Source organism: Loxodonta africana, chromosome 20 (assembly GCF_030014295.1).
Source record: "Loxodonta africana isolate mLoxAfr1 chromosome 20, mLoxAfr1.hap2, whole genome shotgun sequence".
Classification (NCBI taxonomy): Eukaryota; Metazoa; Chordata; class Mammalia; order Proboscidea; family Elephantidae; genus Loxodonta; species Loxodonta africana.
In genome coordinates this window covers 78,803,870-78,820,855 of record NC_087361.1, presented here as the reverse complement: position 1 = coordinate 78,820,855, position 16,986 = coordinate 78,803,870, and the positions used below count along the sequence as shown (strand labels likewise).

The 16,986-nt window shown below is 37.9% G+C and overlaps 1 protein-coding gene across 1 annotated transcript in view; it reads left to right on the top strand.

Moving 5' to 3' along the window:
• The window catches only part of CRB1 (crumbs cell polarity complex component 1), a 285,021-nt gene that overhangs the window by 242,124 nt on the left and 25,911 nt on the right, over positions 1–16,986 (top strand). Inside the window, 2 exon segments of the mRNA XM_064272996.1 lie at positions 2,750–2,872; positions 7,050–7,176. Of these exon segments, the coding sequence (XP_064129066.1) occupies positions 2,750–2,872; positions 7,050–7,176 (250 nt within the window).

The following is a 16,986-nucleotide window of genomic DNA, read 5'->3' as shown; positions in this document are numbered from 1 at the left end:
TCTAAAGAACAAGAACGAGAAAATGAATTTGCTAATATATGAGAAACTATCCTATCCTTTTTTTTTTTTTTTTATTCTATAGGGCAACAAAATCAATGTTTGGAATCATATTTTCTACAATGTAAAAATCAATGTATCACTATGGGAAAATTAATTTACATTTCTTTGTACAAGATTAATTTGCATTAATATAATATTTCAACTTAGAGTTGAAAAATAGCTTAGTAAAGAAAATCTGAGATGCACGCCCCTAAAAAATCTCAGAGGATCTGCTATGTAGCACCCAGCATTCCACTGAAAGAACACTCAGCGATTTCTTTTACCCATTTTCAAAGTCTTCCATAATTTTTCCTAAAACTAAAAAACAGTATATTAGTTTCAGTAACCACCTTCATTTTGTATCATATAAAAGGACAAGAGTGAATATGTTCCTTCTAAGTCACGTTGGAAACCCTGGTGGCATAGTGGTTAAGTGCTACGGCTGCTAACCAAAAGACCGGCAGTTTGAATCCATGAAAAACTCCTTATAAACTCTATGGGGCAGTTTACTCTGTCCTATAGTGTCACTGTGAGTCGGAATCGACTTCACAGCAATGGTCGCTTGCTTCTATATTTCCAATAAGTCAAAGTCATTATTGTTTTCATAATTCTTATAAAATACTGCCTAAAATTTACAACGCAATGAAATTATTATGGGGAGATGAACAAGTTATTATTAACAAGTAATATATTTCAGGGCTTTAACAGTGTGTTGGCAGTCTGCAGATTTTACACTAATTCAAAAGTGGTTCCTTAATTGGATGAATCTCCTAGCAAACATAACATGTGGCCACACCTAGAAGAAATTACACATATCTCCATGAATTTGTTATGGATTGAATTATGTCCCCCCAAAATGTGTGTCAGCTTGGCTAGGCCATGATTCCCACTATTATGTGGTTGTCCTCCATTTTGTGATCTGATGCAATTTTCCTGTGTGTTGTCAATCCTAATCGCTGCCTGTGGTTAATGAGGCAAGGTTAGGTTATGTTAAAGAGGATTAAGGTGGGATGCAATACCCTTACCCAAGTCACAGCCCTGATCCTGTGAAAGGGGAATCTCCCTGGGGTGTGGCCTACATCACTTTTTATCTTACAAGAGATAAAAGGAGCAAGAAGGGAGCAGAGAGATAAAGAACTCATACTACAAAGAAAGAAGTACCAGGAGTGGAGCCTGTCCTTTGGACTAGGGTCCCCGTGCTGAGAACCCCTAGACCAGGGGAGCTTCCCAGGGATGACAAGGACCTTCCCATTGAGCTGACAGAGACAGAAAGTCTTCCCTGGACCTGGCACCCTGAATTAGGACTTCTAGCATCCAAAACTGTGAAAGAATAAATTTTTGTTTGTTAATGCCATCCACTTGTGCTGTTTCTGTTATAGCAGTACTAGATGACTTAGACATACTTATTGTTATTAAGAGCCTACCAAGGCAAGGAATAGTGTTAGGTACTAAAGATTGGCATTGCAGTAAAAAGCTACTTTCCATGTGTTAACTAACTCTTTTGTCAACAGGTAAACTGCCAGATTAAAGCAAGAGAAATTCAGGATCAAAACGAGTTGTATGGCCATGCTGACTTTGAATAAGTTAAATAAACATATTTGACCTGGAAGGAGCTAATTCTAAGGGTATTTTTTTCAGCCTAATTCATCAAAGTCAAGTTCTCAAAGACCAAAGCTCTCAAAAGTACCTTCTAAAGAGTTTCAAGAATCGTTTACTAAGTCTAAGTTTGTATACAAAGCTTCACATTTGCGTTGCTAAATTGACCTCTTTCCAAGCTAGTTGACATTTTGGGCTCTTACTGAGAAGTTTTTATTATATTTTCCCTTTTAAGCAGAATTGATTAGGGGTCTTGCCAGAAGAGACACACTTTACCATCAGATAGGCTAGTTCCCCACATATTAGCTGCAGCGCACAGAACAGGACAAAATCCAATCATCTAATATTTCTCGAATTTCTTGGACGCTTATCAGATGCCTTGCACATACACAATGGACCAAAACACTTGAGTGACACCCTCAATATCTTTGCAAACATCTGTCCCTTCCTTGTCTGGGTAACTTCTAGCAATTTGTTCTGCCTTTTATAAGGATTCCTTAGCATATAGAGCTTTGTTGTTGTACAAGAGAGCCACTCACTGAATTCGTGTGCAGTTACCATTGAGCTCTATCTACAAACTTCCTGGACAACATTTGGCTTGCATTCTGCTAAGCTATGAGTTATTAGACAGGGAGCAGCAAGTCTTGGCAGGGCAACTGGAGTTCAGCTCCGAAAGCCAGCAGAGAAATCACATGAGTGCTTGAGTACCAGAGTGCTGTCCTTGCTTTCCTGGCTTTATAGAGATGCAATTTTCCTATGGCCCTTGTTGATTTATTAGCAAAGCAGCAGCAAATCTAACTATAGCAAGCTCTTTTCCAACCCTAAATTTATTGCCACCCCACAGCAGGGATCTTATCTCACGAATGAAAAGTGTAGAAATGGAAGATGGATAGCCAGGCTTCTCACAGCACCCTGCAGCAAGGACTTTTTACTGGAGAAAGTGATTCCTATGTCATGTGGCACAGTTAAGCATTTGTAGCTCAGCCAACCTGAGTTCTTCATTAGGTTGGCATAGTCTACAGACATGAACTTTTCAAAAAAAAAAATTTTCTTTCTTGAATGAAATGAACAAAATGAACAGCTGTGGCTGTTATGCTTCTCTCTCCTGACGTACCAGATTACCTTCAACAGACTGTGGGAATGAGAAGATGAATTTCACTTGCTACCATGGAGGCAACTGCACAGAGATCCAGGGTGATTTAAAATGTATGTGCTGGCCAGGTTTCACAGGAGAATGGTGAGTCGCATCAGAACTTTATGTAAGAGAAGTCTGGGCTAAAGAACAGTGGGATTACTCCAGGTTCTTTTTCTCCTCGAACTTTTCATCTCAGTGCCCATAGAAAAACCTGTGCTGAAATGTAGGTCCAGACAGAGTCAAACAATAAAAAAAGAAGAAAAATTACAGTAGGGGTCAAAGTAAAAACATTTTATTAGCCAAGACTTCAAATAAATAGGGAAATATGATTTTGAGAAATGTATAATGTGATGTTTCTCTTTTTTTGGAAGTACTTCTGGATTCATGTTTCTTTCCCATTAACTGATACACGATGCCCCTGTGAGTAGTGTCAAAGTAAAATAAAATACGCCTGAAGGATTGCTCCATAAGGTTACCCAGAACCCTAAAAATATGTGCATCCTTTCCACAGGATTCTACCTTTCCCAGAGAAACCCTTTAAATCTTCTTCACCTAGCGCAGGGATTGTTAGCATGGAGCCGGTCGATGCCTTCAGTCAATCTGCCACTGCTGAAAATACAGGCAAATCTGGGCGTATGTTTGACTGGCTGGGGATGGAGTGATGGGTAGAAAATGTGTATATTCTGTAGCTTTTATCAGGTTCTCAAAGGGATCTATGCTTCCAAAATGGTTGCTAAGGAGGAACATTTAGGGTGTATAAACAGAGAGTAAATAGTTAACCATTTGCTAAACCCTTATAGTTCTATAAAAATTGCTCTATTATTTCCATTTTACATATGTGTAAACTGAGGCCACGAGGTTAAGTGACAGATTAGGTGCCAGTCCAAACATATGCTGCAATACTGGCTCCTTTCAGAACCTCTACTTACTTATCTGATGTGCTGGTATAGCTGTATAATTAAATCTTTGCTCCTCTGTCTCATATACTAGCCAGGGTGAGATATACTACCTCTGATCCAGCTTCCTACATCGAACAGTTTAAACACGTTTGATGAAGAGGGTTTGACTGAATTCATTTTTCCAAGAGTAGTAGTTAATAGAGTGATGGGTAGATTTGTCTTCCATGACAATTACAAAACCAAAAACCAGTCTGGATTATTTTGACTTTTCTATGCTTCAGCTGGCTGTCCTGGCTCACACAGATACAGATCTTTTATCATTTTTAAAAAGCAACAGGCAAGCTAGGGCACACCTATATTTTACCTTTCTAACATTCAGTGGTCCTCGGGTGGTACAAATCGTTAAGTGTTCAACTACTAACCAAAAGGTTGGTGGTTTGGACCTGCCCAGAGGCGTCTCAGAAGAAAGGTGCCTGGCAATTTGCTTCCAAGAGATCACAGTCTTGAAAAAACCCTATGGAGCGCAGTTCTTCTCTTAAACACATGGGGTCTCCATAAGTCAGAATCACCTTGGTGGCAACTGGTAACATTCAATGTCAAGTCTAGTCCTTGCTCTCACAGTCTACCTTCTGTGATTGGTAATGAGTGGCACAGGCAGCACAAGCATGTATGTGCGTGGAAGGAAATAGCCTGAAACCACCCTCCTACTTTGCATTGCACCAACTTAGGTCTTGCGCCATATTAACCCAGAGACTATTCAGTTGGCCTCCAATTCCATATACCTCAAAAATATTGCAAGTATTTCCTTGTTCTGATTCTTGAACAACTCTTTAGCGACCTTGAAGTGCTGGCTGCCTCTTTGCTCAATATCAGATTTTCTGTTTGATGGCACAATGCTCAGAACTCACCCAGAGCCTTGGATGATCTTTCTCTGCTATTCGCTTATAGACCCTATTTACAAAAAATGTTTCCCTTTTCCTCCAATGTTAATTCATTAAAAAAAAAAAAAAAACCTGGCATTTAAATCAAATTATTGTTTTGAAACACGGTAAGACAAGGTAGCTCAGAGTTTTTTTTCCTCTTCCAGGAGGCTTTTTACCTGGATAAACTCCTCTGCTGCAAACAGGTTTCTAAAACAGTGAACTCGAGTTCAATAGAGGCTGCATTTTTAAAGTCCTTAACCATCATTAGTTAATGTGTTGGATGCTAATGGATTTATTTATTTTGACTTTCCATCTACTAATTAACCTCTAATGAAAGCTTCAATGGTGCTTATAGTGAATGGGGATGTGTACTGTACTGTGTAGTTCGAAAGAAAGAATGTAGCTAGAGGAAGACTAAGAAATATGGGGCTATCTCCCAAGGTCTAGAAGACTGTGACTTCCATAATGCCCAAGCATGTTGAAAAGCTGTCCTCTAATAAATTGCCTTCTCCCCTGCCTGATTAAACCGCCAACATTCTAGTGTCATCCTGGCAGGTCGTGAATGATGGATGGTGTGAACACTCTGGCCCACCCAGGACAGAGTGCTTGGCAGGCTCCTGAGAGTTGTCAAGTTTGCTAAGATCTAATCAGAGAAGCCTCCTTCCAGTCCAGGAGCCTAAGCCAAAAAAGGAAAACAAAATGTCTCAGCTATGCTTGGTATCCAGCAGGATAAGGGGCTGTTTTTCTTGGAAGAAATCTTTCTTCCTTTGTACCTTGGGCTGACCCTGTCCCACCAACTCATCCCCTTTCATTTCAAGCCTAGTCATTAGTCTATGATCCATGTATGCAAGTTTTACTTTTTGGGAGCTGGAGGAGTGAACAGGGGAAAATAAAAACATTGTTTACACGAAACTTCAACATTATAATCTGCTCTGTAGAGTTTCTTGGAGTTAAGATTTTACATAAATTTCTCAAATGAAAATAGATGCCTTAGTTACTACTGTATCCCAAGACCTAGCAAAATGTTTGGCAAATAGTAAATTAACTAAACCCATTGCCATTGAGTCGGTTCCGATTCATGGTGATCCTATGTGTTAAAGATTAGAACTGCTTCATATGGTTTTCTTGGCTGTAAGCTTTACAGAAGGAGCCCTGGTGGCACAGTGGTTAAGCACGTGGCCGCTAATTGAAAGATCGGCTGTTTGAACCCACCAGCCACTCAGTGGGAGAAAGATGTGGCAGTACGCTTCCATGAAGATTTACAACCTTGGAAACCCTATGGCAGTTCTACTCTGTCCCATAGAGTTATTATGAGTTGAAGTGGATTCGATGGCACACAATAACAACAATCTTTATGGAAGCAGATAACTAGGCTTTTCTTCCTTGATGTCACTAGGTGGTTCAAACCACCAACCTTCAGGTTAGTAATTGAGTGCAAACTACTTGTACCACTCGTGGTCCTTCTTGGCAAATACCTTTGCCATCGAGTTGATTCCAACTCATAGCTACCCTATATGACACAGAGTTTCCAAGCACTGGCTGATGGATTAGAACTGCCGAGCTTTTGGTTAGCAGCCGAGCTCTTCACTACCATGCCTACCAGGGCTCTTGGCACATGGTAGGTACTAAATAAGTATTGAATGAGTGATTGGTGAACTAATCAATGAATATACAGAACAAGTTGTCAGCAGGAAAACAGGTGAAAAAAAAAAAAAATGACAGTATCCCAGGGAAGAAGAAATCATCGATGTACCTTAGAATCAATGTTGATTGTTTTGGAAAACGTGACTTTTAAAGGTCATCCTGCCTGAACATTCAAATATTATGCTTAGCTCAATATTGGAACAAATTTATTAGCAAGTTAAATCTTCTAACCATCTTCTTTTGCTTTTTGTTAAAAAAAAAAAAAAAAGGAAATCACCAAGTAACATAAATCAAAACCTCCCAAATAAGGCAAATATCTTTTGTTTGCCTTTGGTGAGCTTTTTTACTTAGCCTGAGAGCGCTGATGCATTAGAATCCTGAAGACCTGATTGCACCAGGTCTATTCTCCAACTCTCGCCTGTTATACCACCTCGTTCTCAGCATTCATGGTTCCCATGTGCCTCTAGTGAACTGAACTTTTATAAGGTGGCAAATCCACTAATGTTCTTGAGGGAGAAACTCATTTAAGCATGGCCCAGTTTTCTCTTGGTTTCTGAATATTTGCACCTGTTTTCTCATTCTAATGAACTGTGTGTGCATGTGTATAAATTATTCCATTAAAGCCAAACTTTGTTAAAAAATGAATTATAAGGAACACCTTTCACACTCTTAAGTATATATAAGTTGTGTGGGATTTATTAGAAAAAATTGTGCTGTTTTGGGTAGATTCAGGACAATTTTTTTCTTTCCCCATTTCACAGCCAACTTATTCAACAGGGTGCTGGGTTTCTGTTGTTTCTGTTTACTTTCAAGGTGTGAAAAGGACATTGATGAGTGTGCCTCTGATCCGTGCTTCCATGGAGGCCGGTGCCAGGACTTAGTCAACAAATTCCAGTGCCTCTGTGATGTCGCCTTTGCTGGCGAGCGTTGTGAGGTAGATGTAAGCGGCCTTTCCTTTTATGTCTCTCTCTTAGTCTGGCAGAATCTCTTTCAGGTTCTTTCTTACCTCATTCTGCGCATGAATGATGAGCCAGTTGTTGAGTGGGGTGAACAGGAAGATTATTAACATACATTAGAACATGCCCGAATTTCAAAGCCATTGAAATTCAAGAAATGCCATGACTCATTTTAGATCTCTAAAAAAGAAAATAAAAACCATCTTGAGAATTAAACCAAATAAATTTAAGAACTATTTAAGCATATCACGAGCACTTCATGTATATATAAAATATTTTCCTATTTTAGCCTTAAATGTGAGAAAAAGTTCTTAATGTAACCAGAAATATCATTGAGAGTATGTAGTGCAAGTATGTTATCATTTTAAAAGCTTCCATATTTAAATGATCACAGCAATGAGAAAAGATTTTCTCCCCAATTTCATTTTGTACTTATTTTACATTGTAAGTTGCCTTCATTCACTCTAATTCTATTGTCTTTTATGTTCTCCTGTTCTCATCTATTATTCATGACATGACAATTTGAAAATTACTGATTAAAGTGTTTTTATATCCATCTATGCTTTCATAAAAATCTACTCAAATGAAGTGTTGCCAGTTCTCTGATATGCGATAAATATATAAGAAAAAGCAGGAAATCAAGCCCTAAAAATGTAATAAGAGAATTATCTGATATAATTGGTATCAATACTTAAAATTATACCTCCCCAGTATTATTTCTGATTCCATAAAAATTCTTTCTTACCACAAAAAAGAGAAACCCTTTTTTATTTCTTTTTCCTGCAATACTTCTTTCTCTCTTCCACACAAGTAGAATAATTTTTTTGTTGATCACTTACAAATGCATGAATTTGTTGACTTTTCTATCAATATGGACTAATTTCAGTTGCTTCTCAATGCATATTTAATATAAAATAAATATTGTAGTATATGCATGCATCAAAAAGCATGTATTTTTAAAACTTTAATTATCTTAGATAAAGATGGTTTTATAAAATTTGCAGGTAAATTTATCCTCTTCAACTATCTTTGTGAAAAAATTATAAAAATACAGTATAATAGTCAAAATGTATTTATGGTTTACAATTTTCTAATAAACAATGAATCTACAAAGTAAATTAATTAATAAGTTATACAAACAATATATTCCTACTTCTATAAAATAGTAATTGGGAAAAAACTTTTATTACTAATAATTTTGTTACTTCCACTGGCATGTTACTTATACTCCATATCTTTGAGTGAGTGTACCCTTCCAAAGGAGACATTATTTGTGTGCATTAAAAGGAAAATAGTTGGATCTTCTGAATTAATTTAGAAAGAAACTAAAATAAGAATGGTCCACCAAATATCATTTTGTGCATGTGTCTATGTCTTTAGGAACTGCCCTGGTTTGAAAATGTGAAGATAATTTATCCATTGGATAATAACCAATACTCATTTAGTCCCAACAGTTTTGAGAAAATGGTTTTTCTGTGCAAATGACCAAGGTCAACCTAAATTTACCATTCAAAACAAACAGAAGAACAAAACACTATATTATAAAAGCAAAGGAAAATATATTCAATTTATTTTTAAATAGTAATAAAAGATTTCATGTAACAAATCTATATCCTGTGGCATATTGGCAGTCATTTCAAACCGGCAAGCAACTAATTTTGAAGTTTTTCCTTCAAGCTTGCCCATTTCCGTCACACCAAAGACAACACCATGTGTCATACCGCTGTTTCTGATGATCTGGTTCGAAGTTAGATTTTGTGACCAGAGACTAAAGGAAAACATTCCCATTAACATTTACATTCACGGGTATTTTAAGTATGCATTAAGCAGATTATAGCCAAATACAATTGCACAGTGCTCACATTTATTCCTTTCTAGACGTATCTATAGTCATATACTTACAGGGCATATGTTCCCTACAAAATATAGTTAAGAAATCTTCACTCACAATCTCTCTCTCTGCGTATACTTCTGATGCCTCTGTTGTCACTGTAATTGTAAACTGCTTTTCTGTCTTCCAAATGTCTTATCGTCACGAGATATCTGACTTAAAAAAAAATACTGTCCCTTTTCACTTTTTTTTCCGTCTGTGTTTTCAACCGCACTGTGTGACTATGGCTTTTATGTTATTGCACAGCAAAATAAACCTTTGTTTCTGCATCTTCTACTACTCATTCTCTACTGAAAACTTTGCTTGTTTTGACTGTGCCTTGCATGGTAAGATGTCCACCAATCAGGCACACATACATATGCCTCACATTAAAGAACACAGAAACACTAGCAGTGATCTTTCTGATTTGTGATCTCGTTCCCCAGATGTGTCACTTCAAATAAACACCTGTGGTGGTCAAGGTTAAGTTCCATGCACTTTTATTCTCTGGGAAGATATCCTCTCGTTGAGCTTCTAGAATTGACTACATTCCTGACTGCTCTTACTGTTGGTTTATACTGTCCCTACCAAAGCTAGCCATGGCTCACCCTAGCTTTATTATTTTAATATTTTGATTTTGATAAGATAATGCTTGATCTATACAGAATGAAGCTTGTCATGACATACTTATATTTAATTGAGAAAATGTGGAATATTTGATAATACAAATAAGGGTTTATTTCTAGTGGTATAGCAATGTCTTAAGAATATTGATCATGTCAGTCTATTTTCATTCACCTTTATGTCCTTCAGCATAGTTAAAATAACTGCTTTAAAATCTTCGCTATTTCCAACATCTGGGTCACTTAGTGATTGGTCTTCATTTATTGAATTTCCTCTTGCATATGGATCCATTTTTCTGTTGCTTTGTCTAGTAATTTTGGATTGGACCCTGGACATTGTAAATTCCATGTTGTAGAGACTCTGGGTTATTTTATATTCCTCTAAAGAATATTGATTATTTTGTTTCAGCAGGCAGCTAATCAACTAACTTCAACTCCAAACTTTCTGGTGATGCCCCCAGAGCGGGCAGCAGCTGAAACCTCTGCTCAGTTCTTTTAGCGTTAACTGGACTCCTTGATCACTATGAGTTGGTTGGCAATGGGCTTGGTTTTGGTTTTGGACTCCTTGGAGTCTGCTCCACATGTATGTAATTCAGGTGTTAGCCAGAGATTTGAGCAGAACATATTTGCAGAATTTGGTGCTTTCCCTCTGTAGTTCTTTTCTTCCTGGAATTTCTCCCCTCATTTTCCAGCTGCCGCAGTGACCCTTAACACTTTTCTCTGGTTATTCAAGCCAGTAAGATTGCAGATTTCTCTCCTAGTTGTAGCTAATCAGCATGGTGCCAAATGGGTCCTACTTTTAAGCAAAAACCTGAAAGCAAACAAATAAAAACAAACATGAATATTACCCATTGCCCTCCCATCTTCTAAGTTTCAATTTCCCTACAGCTTCTGCCTACTTTTAGTCATTCACCAGTGCCTTCAGATACTGGATATTTTATCTAGACTTCTTAGTTGTGATTTGCAGAGGGTTTGGTCTGATAGGAGCTACTTTACTAACACCGGAGTTGGAAACTGTAATTCTAAAGTTGGTAATCTTAGACTGTATTAAGGTAAACATATAGTCACAGAACAAGGGGCAGGGTATTACTTCTGATTTCTGTATCAGCCAGGTTACTCTAAAAGTGGAGGTTTTACTTCTGTGCTCCACAGTCAAAAGAAAACTCTGATGACTGCCAGGTTCTTCAGAGAAAATAATTTTAGAAACAGTTTAAGAATAAGGGGATGTGTTTTCGCTACATAAGACTTAAGGAAAGCATGGAACTGCCTTCAAACAAGAATTGCTATCATGAGAATGAAAAAAGTAGATTGGCTTCATATTGATATAAAACCCGTTGCCATTGAGTCAATTCCGACTCACTGTGACCCTATAGGACAGAGTAGAACTGCTCCACCGTGTTTCCAAGTCTGTAAGTCTTTATGGAAGCTGACTGCCACATCTTTGTCCAGCTGGTGGATTCTAACTGCCAACCTTTTGGTTAGCAGCCAAACGCTTAACCACTGTACCACCAGGGCTCTTTATGCTGTTGTAGAGAACACAAATAAGACAAACAGGTAGAATTTATAGGAGGAAGACTTCAAGTCAGCATAAGGGGAGAAATTCACCGTTAGAACTGTTTAATAATGCAATGGGTTGATATGAACCACAATAAACTTCCATCCCTGAAAAAATTCAAAAAAAATCTAAGTGATCAAATGTCAGAAATATTAGAGAGAATATTTTTGCATTGATTAGGAGAAATGAATGTGCCTGACAACTCTTAAGCATCTTTTATTACAGGGCTAAGCACAACTAACACACCTTGTATAGATAAAATACAGGTTATTATGTATACTATTCATGACAGCAAACTTATGGGATAGGTTGAGAAATGACATTTTTATTTTTGTTGTTTTTAGTTGAGGAACGTATGGTAGAGAGGGCTTAATAGCTGACCAAGGTCACCTGATACATTGGAGAAAGTGAGAATTGGGAAGGAAACATCTAGGTTTTTTAGATCATTAACAAATTGAGCCATATTACAGAGCTGGGGCTCAGTGAAGTCTCCCGTTTCCAAGTCTAATGCTGAAAAAAGGATTGGGATCTATCAGTTAGAACATAGGAAGGGGATCTTGGACTAATTAGCAGGGGTTCCCTTGCTATTGTGGCCCAAAAGAGACAACAAAACATTAGCCATGGTTAAGAATGATTTGGAAAACCAAACAGGAACTCCTTTTCAATTTAGCCGTAGGATTTTGGTGCTGGTTGTCACATATCTAGAAGGAGAAGACCCAAGTAGAGTTGATATAGAAAAGGAGGATTCTTGGTTTCGTGGTAGGGTTCTTGCCTTCCACTTAGAAGAATCCTGATTTGATTCCTGGTTAAAGCACCTCATACACAGCCAGAAGACATTTGTCAATGAAAGTCTGCAAGTTGCTGAACAGATTTCAGTGGAGCTTCCAGAATAAGATAGATTAGGAAGAAAGGCCTGACCACCTACTTCCCAAAATCAGCAAATGAAAACCCTAATGGATCACAACCATCTGATCTTGTTGTGCATGGGGTCTCCGTGAGCCAGGATTCAACAGAGGCTACCCACAATAACAACTAGAATAATAGAAAGTAGGGGACTTGGGGAGTGGACAGACCTGTCTAATAATAATATCACCCTTTATCCTGGCTGGATGAAGGGCCTAAGCATATGTATAAATTAATGGATGGCCTGGTTGGGAGAACTTGTTCAGTAAGTTCCAGAATTCCAGGATGTGAGGCGATCATTGAGACCTAGTAAGTCCAGCAAGTGGTAGGAAATTTTTCCTCACAATGAATCACAAACTTACAGAATTCATTAACCCAAGAGAGTAAAGCAGGAAATAAAAACACATTCAGCAGACACTTGGAGTCATTGGTGAATGACAGAGTCATAAATGGTTTCTGAGAGGGTTAGTGTTCTGCTTAACCATGAAGGCTGATGTCAAGGGCAATGCTAGCTGGCCCACATCCTCGGGGCTTTTCTAAGAACAGAGCACTGGGCCAGTAAGCTGGAGTCTTCCTGTGTATGGCAATCTCTTTGTGCTGGGAAATTGGCCTGCGGGGAAGAGGCACCCAGAGTGACTTTCTCTTCAAATTATGGTTTTAAAAAGCACTGTCACTTATCACTGAGTTTCCACTAATTAGCGTTCAGGAAGGAGTAAATACAGCTCTAAAATAAAAAATGGTTTTTAAATGTTATTTTGATGCATTGTCAATCACTGAAATCTGGTCTGATTCAGTTCACTAATCCATGTTCCTTTCATCTTTTCACACATTATTAAGATTTCTGCTTCACCAGGTATAATTAATAGGCTTCATTTCTTAATGTGAGGTCATCACCGCAGGCTTCACAGAAATAATATAACGTAGACTTTCACCTTCAGAACGCATTTCTTCATATGTCCAAAATAACACAGGAACAAGTGAGACAGAGAGCAGGCTCTTGAATTGCAAGCAAAAGGGAATTGGTTGATGTTAAGCCTCAGACAGTTGTTGGAAACAACCAGATTGATTTTTACCAATGAGTTGACTGGCGGACCAAATCAAGCAGCTTTTAGTTACCTGTTAAATTAGTCTTCTCATTTTTAAAGTCTCCCTAAAAGGACCCTTGCCTTCAACCTTTGTAGAAATAGGTTTTTTTAATAATTTATTTATTTGCTGTTGTTGTGTGCCATCGAGTCAATTCCTCCTCATAGTGACCCTAATAGGACAGAGTAGAACTGTTTCGTAGGGTTTTCTAGGCTGTAATCTTTATGCGAGCAGATCGTCAGATCGTTTCTCCCTTGGAGGGGCTGGTAGGTTTGAACCTCCCACCTTTGGGTTAGCAGCTGAGAATTTAACCATTGCACCACCAGGGCTCCTGTCTGCCATTTATTGAGGACTTACGACAGGGAAGGCCCTGTGCCAGGCATGATGAGCAACAAAAATATACACAAAGGATGCTCAAGGAGCCTATTTAAAGAACTCAGTGACTTCCATGCATAGCTCCTCTACAAAATTTCCAATTTTGTAAATCATGAAGGTATTGGAAATGTGCCTGTAATGATATATGTTGATTATGACAGGGTGACGGTATTATTTATTGTCTAAACTGGAGCACTGTGAGCTTGAAAGGGGACACTATAAATAATTATGCCAGGACAGCAGCCTTATCCAAGATTATTCTGGGCAAACTAGCACATACCCTAGTTATGACCCACCCTCGAGAATACATTATGTTTCACTTCCATTCCCTTCAAAATGTAGTGGAAGTCTATCAAAGATCATTTAGGTCTACATGTTACAAGCCAATTAACTGCCAAATGACTCGAGCCAAACAATAAAGTGGATGGCATATTGTTACTTATCTTTTTGTTGAGTTATTTCCCTTTTCACTCAAGAGCTTTTGGAAGATGAAATTATCAACCAAAGAGAAAACTGCTAGTATGCAACTGAATATCATTCTGTTGCCTAGTTTAATATGACATGAATTTAGTTCCTTCTGATTTTTTATTTCCAAGAATGGAATGTGTACATTTTTATATGTTTTGTTTTGTTTCCTTGAATGACTAATATTGTCTATAGGACATAAGGTTGCAGCTTAATGAATCCCCTGCTGAATCTTTTCTGTAAGAACAAACAAAATGACATGTATATTACTTGGTAAACTCCAGAGATTTTGATACTGAACAAATTCAAATATCAAGATGACTGACTAGAAATCAGTAGTTGTTTTAACATTATTTCTACTTGAAATACTTATTCATGGATTATACGTATATCATCTCCATGACATTCATAAAAATAAAAAGGTTTCTTTTTAACTGGACTTAAAGACTATGCCTATTATCTTTTTTCTGACCAGTATAATAACTGAAGCACAGGTTTGTTTCATGTAGAGCGACTATGCAAATCCATCGGAGACTACCCATACACAGAAATGAAACAATATATTAAATATAACTCATCCAAAAACAAACTGTAAAGTATGTGCAATGAAATGCATTAGATCATTTGGAAAACATATTCATGATTGTTTCATTGTCTACTTGAGTTTTATTTAGTTCCACAAATAGCTATGAATACATATTACATCTACCCACCTCCTCTAACATTTCTTTGATAATCCTATGCTGTTAACAAGACAAAGTTATAAAGGAAAACCTCTAAGATACCTGCTCTACATATTTTTCACAATGTTAATCCCTAATAAGTGAGTGAAATCACACCGGTCAGTACTTAAAATTCAGGGAAAAAGTTACATTTTAAAACCAATATGCTGTTTGAATTTGTCAAGTCAGCATCATGTTGTGTGCGTAGTAGATGCTCACTAAATATTGACTGAGTGACTGATATAATGACTGTTTTTGAGATAAGTCCAAAGTGGCCATTTTCCAACTTCGTGAACATTTGCGTGTGTGTGTGTACATGTGTGTTTGTTCGGCCTGCCCTACAGCCATTGAGATTTGGATGAAAATGATAGCACATAAATTAAGTACAAAATTTGTTCCATTTCCCTACCAAATTCACAGGATGAAAAAAGGCAAAAGCTGGTCATTAGGAGCCACTTCGCTGATGATAGTGTCTTGGAGATAAGAGAGCTACACTCTCCATTGGAGGAAGATTTCTAGCCAAGGACCAAATGCACAGAAACTCTATTATTAATATTAAAGTGGGATTTGATATGACTTGAGTCTTTTCTAAACCAGTCCTAGAGGAAGTTTAGATCCATGAACACATGGGTTCTCACCTATAACATAGACACATGGACAACAAGGACACTCTGAGAACAGATCCCCTGGACATATTCAATTCCACTTCCCTTTGCTTTTAGAGAAGTATTAAATTATATCAGGATGGACAGGGTCTCTCAAAATATTAATAACTTTTGAGAGGGTTTCTTTAAAGTAAGATAAGTAAGGTTGAATTGTTAAAATCCAAGTCCTCCTAACTCACTTCCTCTAAAGCCGGTAAGAGGTGAGGTGACCACTGTTGCAACTATGGGAAAAAAAACAGACGTTTTAAAGGATATGCCACTCATTACTCATTGAGCCCTCGTTTCATTCCTCTTTGCCTAGTCAAATATATGTGTTCTCAAAACTTGCCAAGAAAGCCTTCCTAGATCTCCTCACCCCACCCAATTAGTGTTAAGAGCATCTTCGTGTTCCCATACCCTGCTCCACGCATCTCTATCATACTGTTGCTATCAAGCTGACTTCAACTCGTGGTGACCAGATGTGTGTCAGAGCAGAACTATGCTCCATAGAATTTTTAATGGCTGATTTTTCAGAAGTAGATCACTAGGTCCTTCTTTTTAGGCACCTCTGGGTAGACTTGAATCTCCAAACTTTTGGTTAGCAGATGGGCACGGTAACTGCTTGCACCACCCAGGGACTCCATCATTGCCCTTAATAGTAACAACACTAATAATGTCTAAAATCTAATATTCTGAGCCAGGCAGTGTGCTAAGGTCATTGTATGCATTATCTTAATTATTTTTCATAAAATTCTCAAGGGTTAGATACTATTAATTTCCCCAGTTTACTGATGTGAACACAAAGTCAGAGGGAGACTCTGGGGTGTGTGCACCTAATCAGTTATGTACACTGTAATGGCCTTTATTTTCCTGCCTTGTCTCCATCCTGTGAGCTACAGGAAGTAGAAGGGAATATCTTGCTTATCGTTGTAACTTCGGTGATGGGTAATTGGGCCTGGAAGAGAACAGGTGCTTCAGTATTTGCTGAAGGAATAAAAGCACGGATGAATGAATGGTACATGGGGGTGCACAGAGGAGGAAGTTATGGCATTTCCAGAGGTGGGGAGGGCAGGAAAAACTTCTTGGAGAAAATACTTGATCCAAATTTTAAAGAATAAACAGGAGTTTACTCAGCAAAATAAAAAGCACAAACTTTTATATTGGAAAGACTGGTCAGTTTTCCCCTGGCATGTTTGTTTGTTCGTTGACTAAGTGTTAATTTAAATTGTTTCTCACTGAAGAAATGAACTCACAAATAAAGTTGTGTGCCTGTCAGCAAAGAGAACTCAGAATGCCCAGGCTTTATTAACAGGATAAATGCAACATTGGGTTTATAATTAACCTTTGCCTTGGTTGGTTTTAGCTCTTCTTTGTGTAACCGCATTTTGTTATTTGTGATGATGGAGAAGGGAGAACCTGAGAAAGAACCCACAGAGTCACTGACTTCCCTAAGGGGTCACTGAACAAGGCTTGAAGAGATGAGAGAAGGAAGGAAATTTATGGCATTGGACCCAAAAGATAATAAACATCAGATTATTAAAGAGGCCCTAAGCA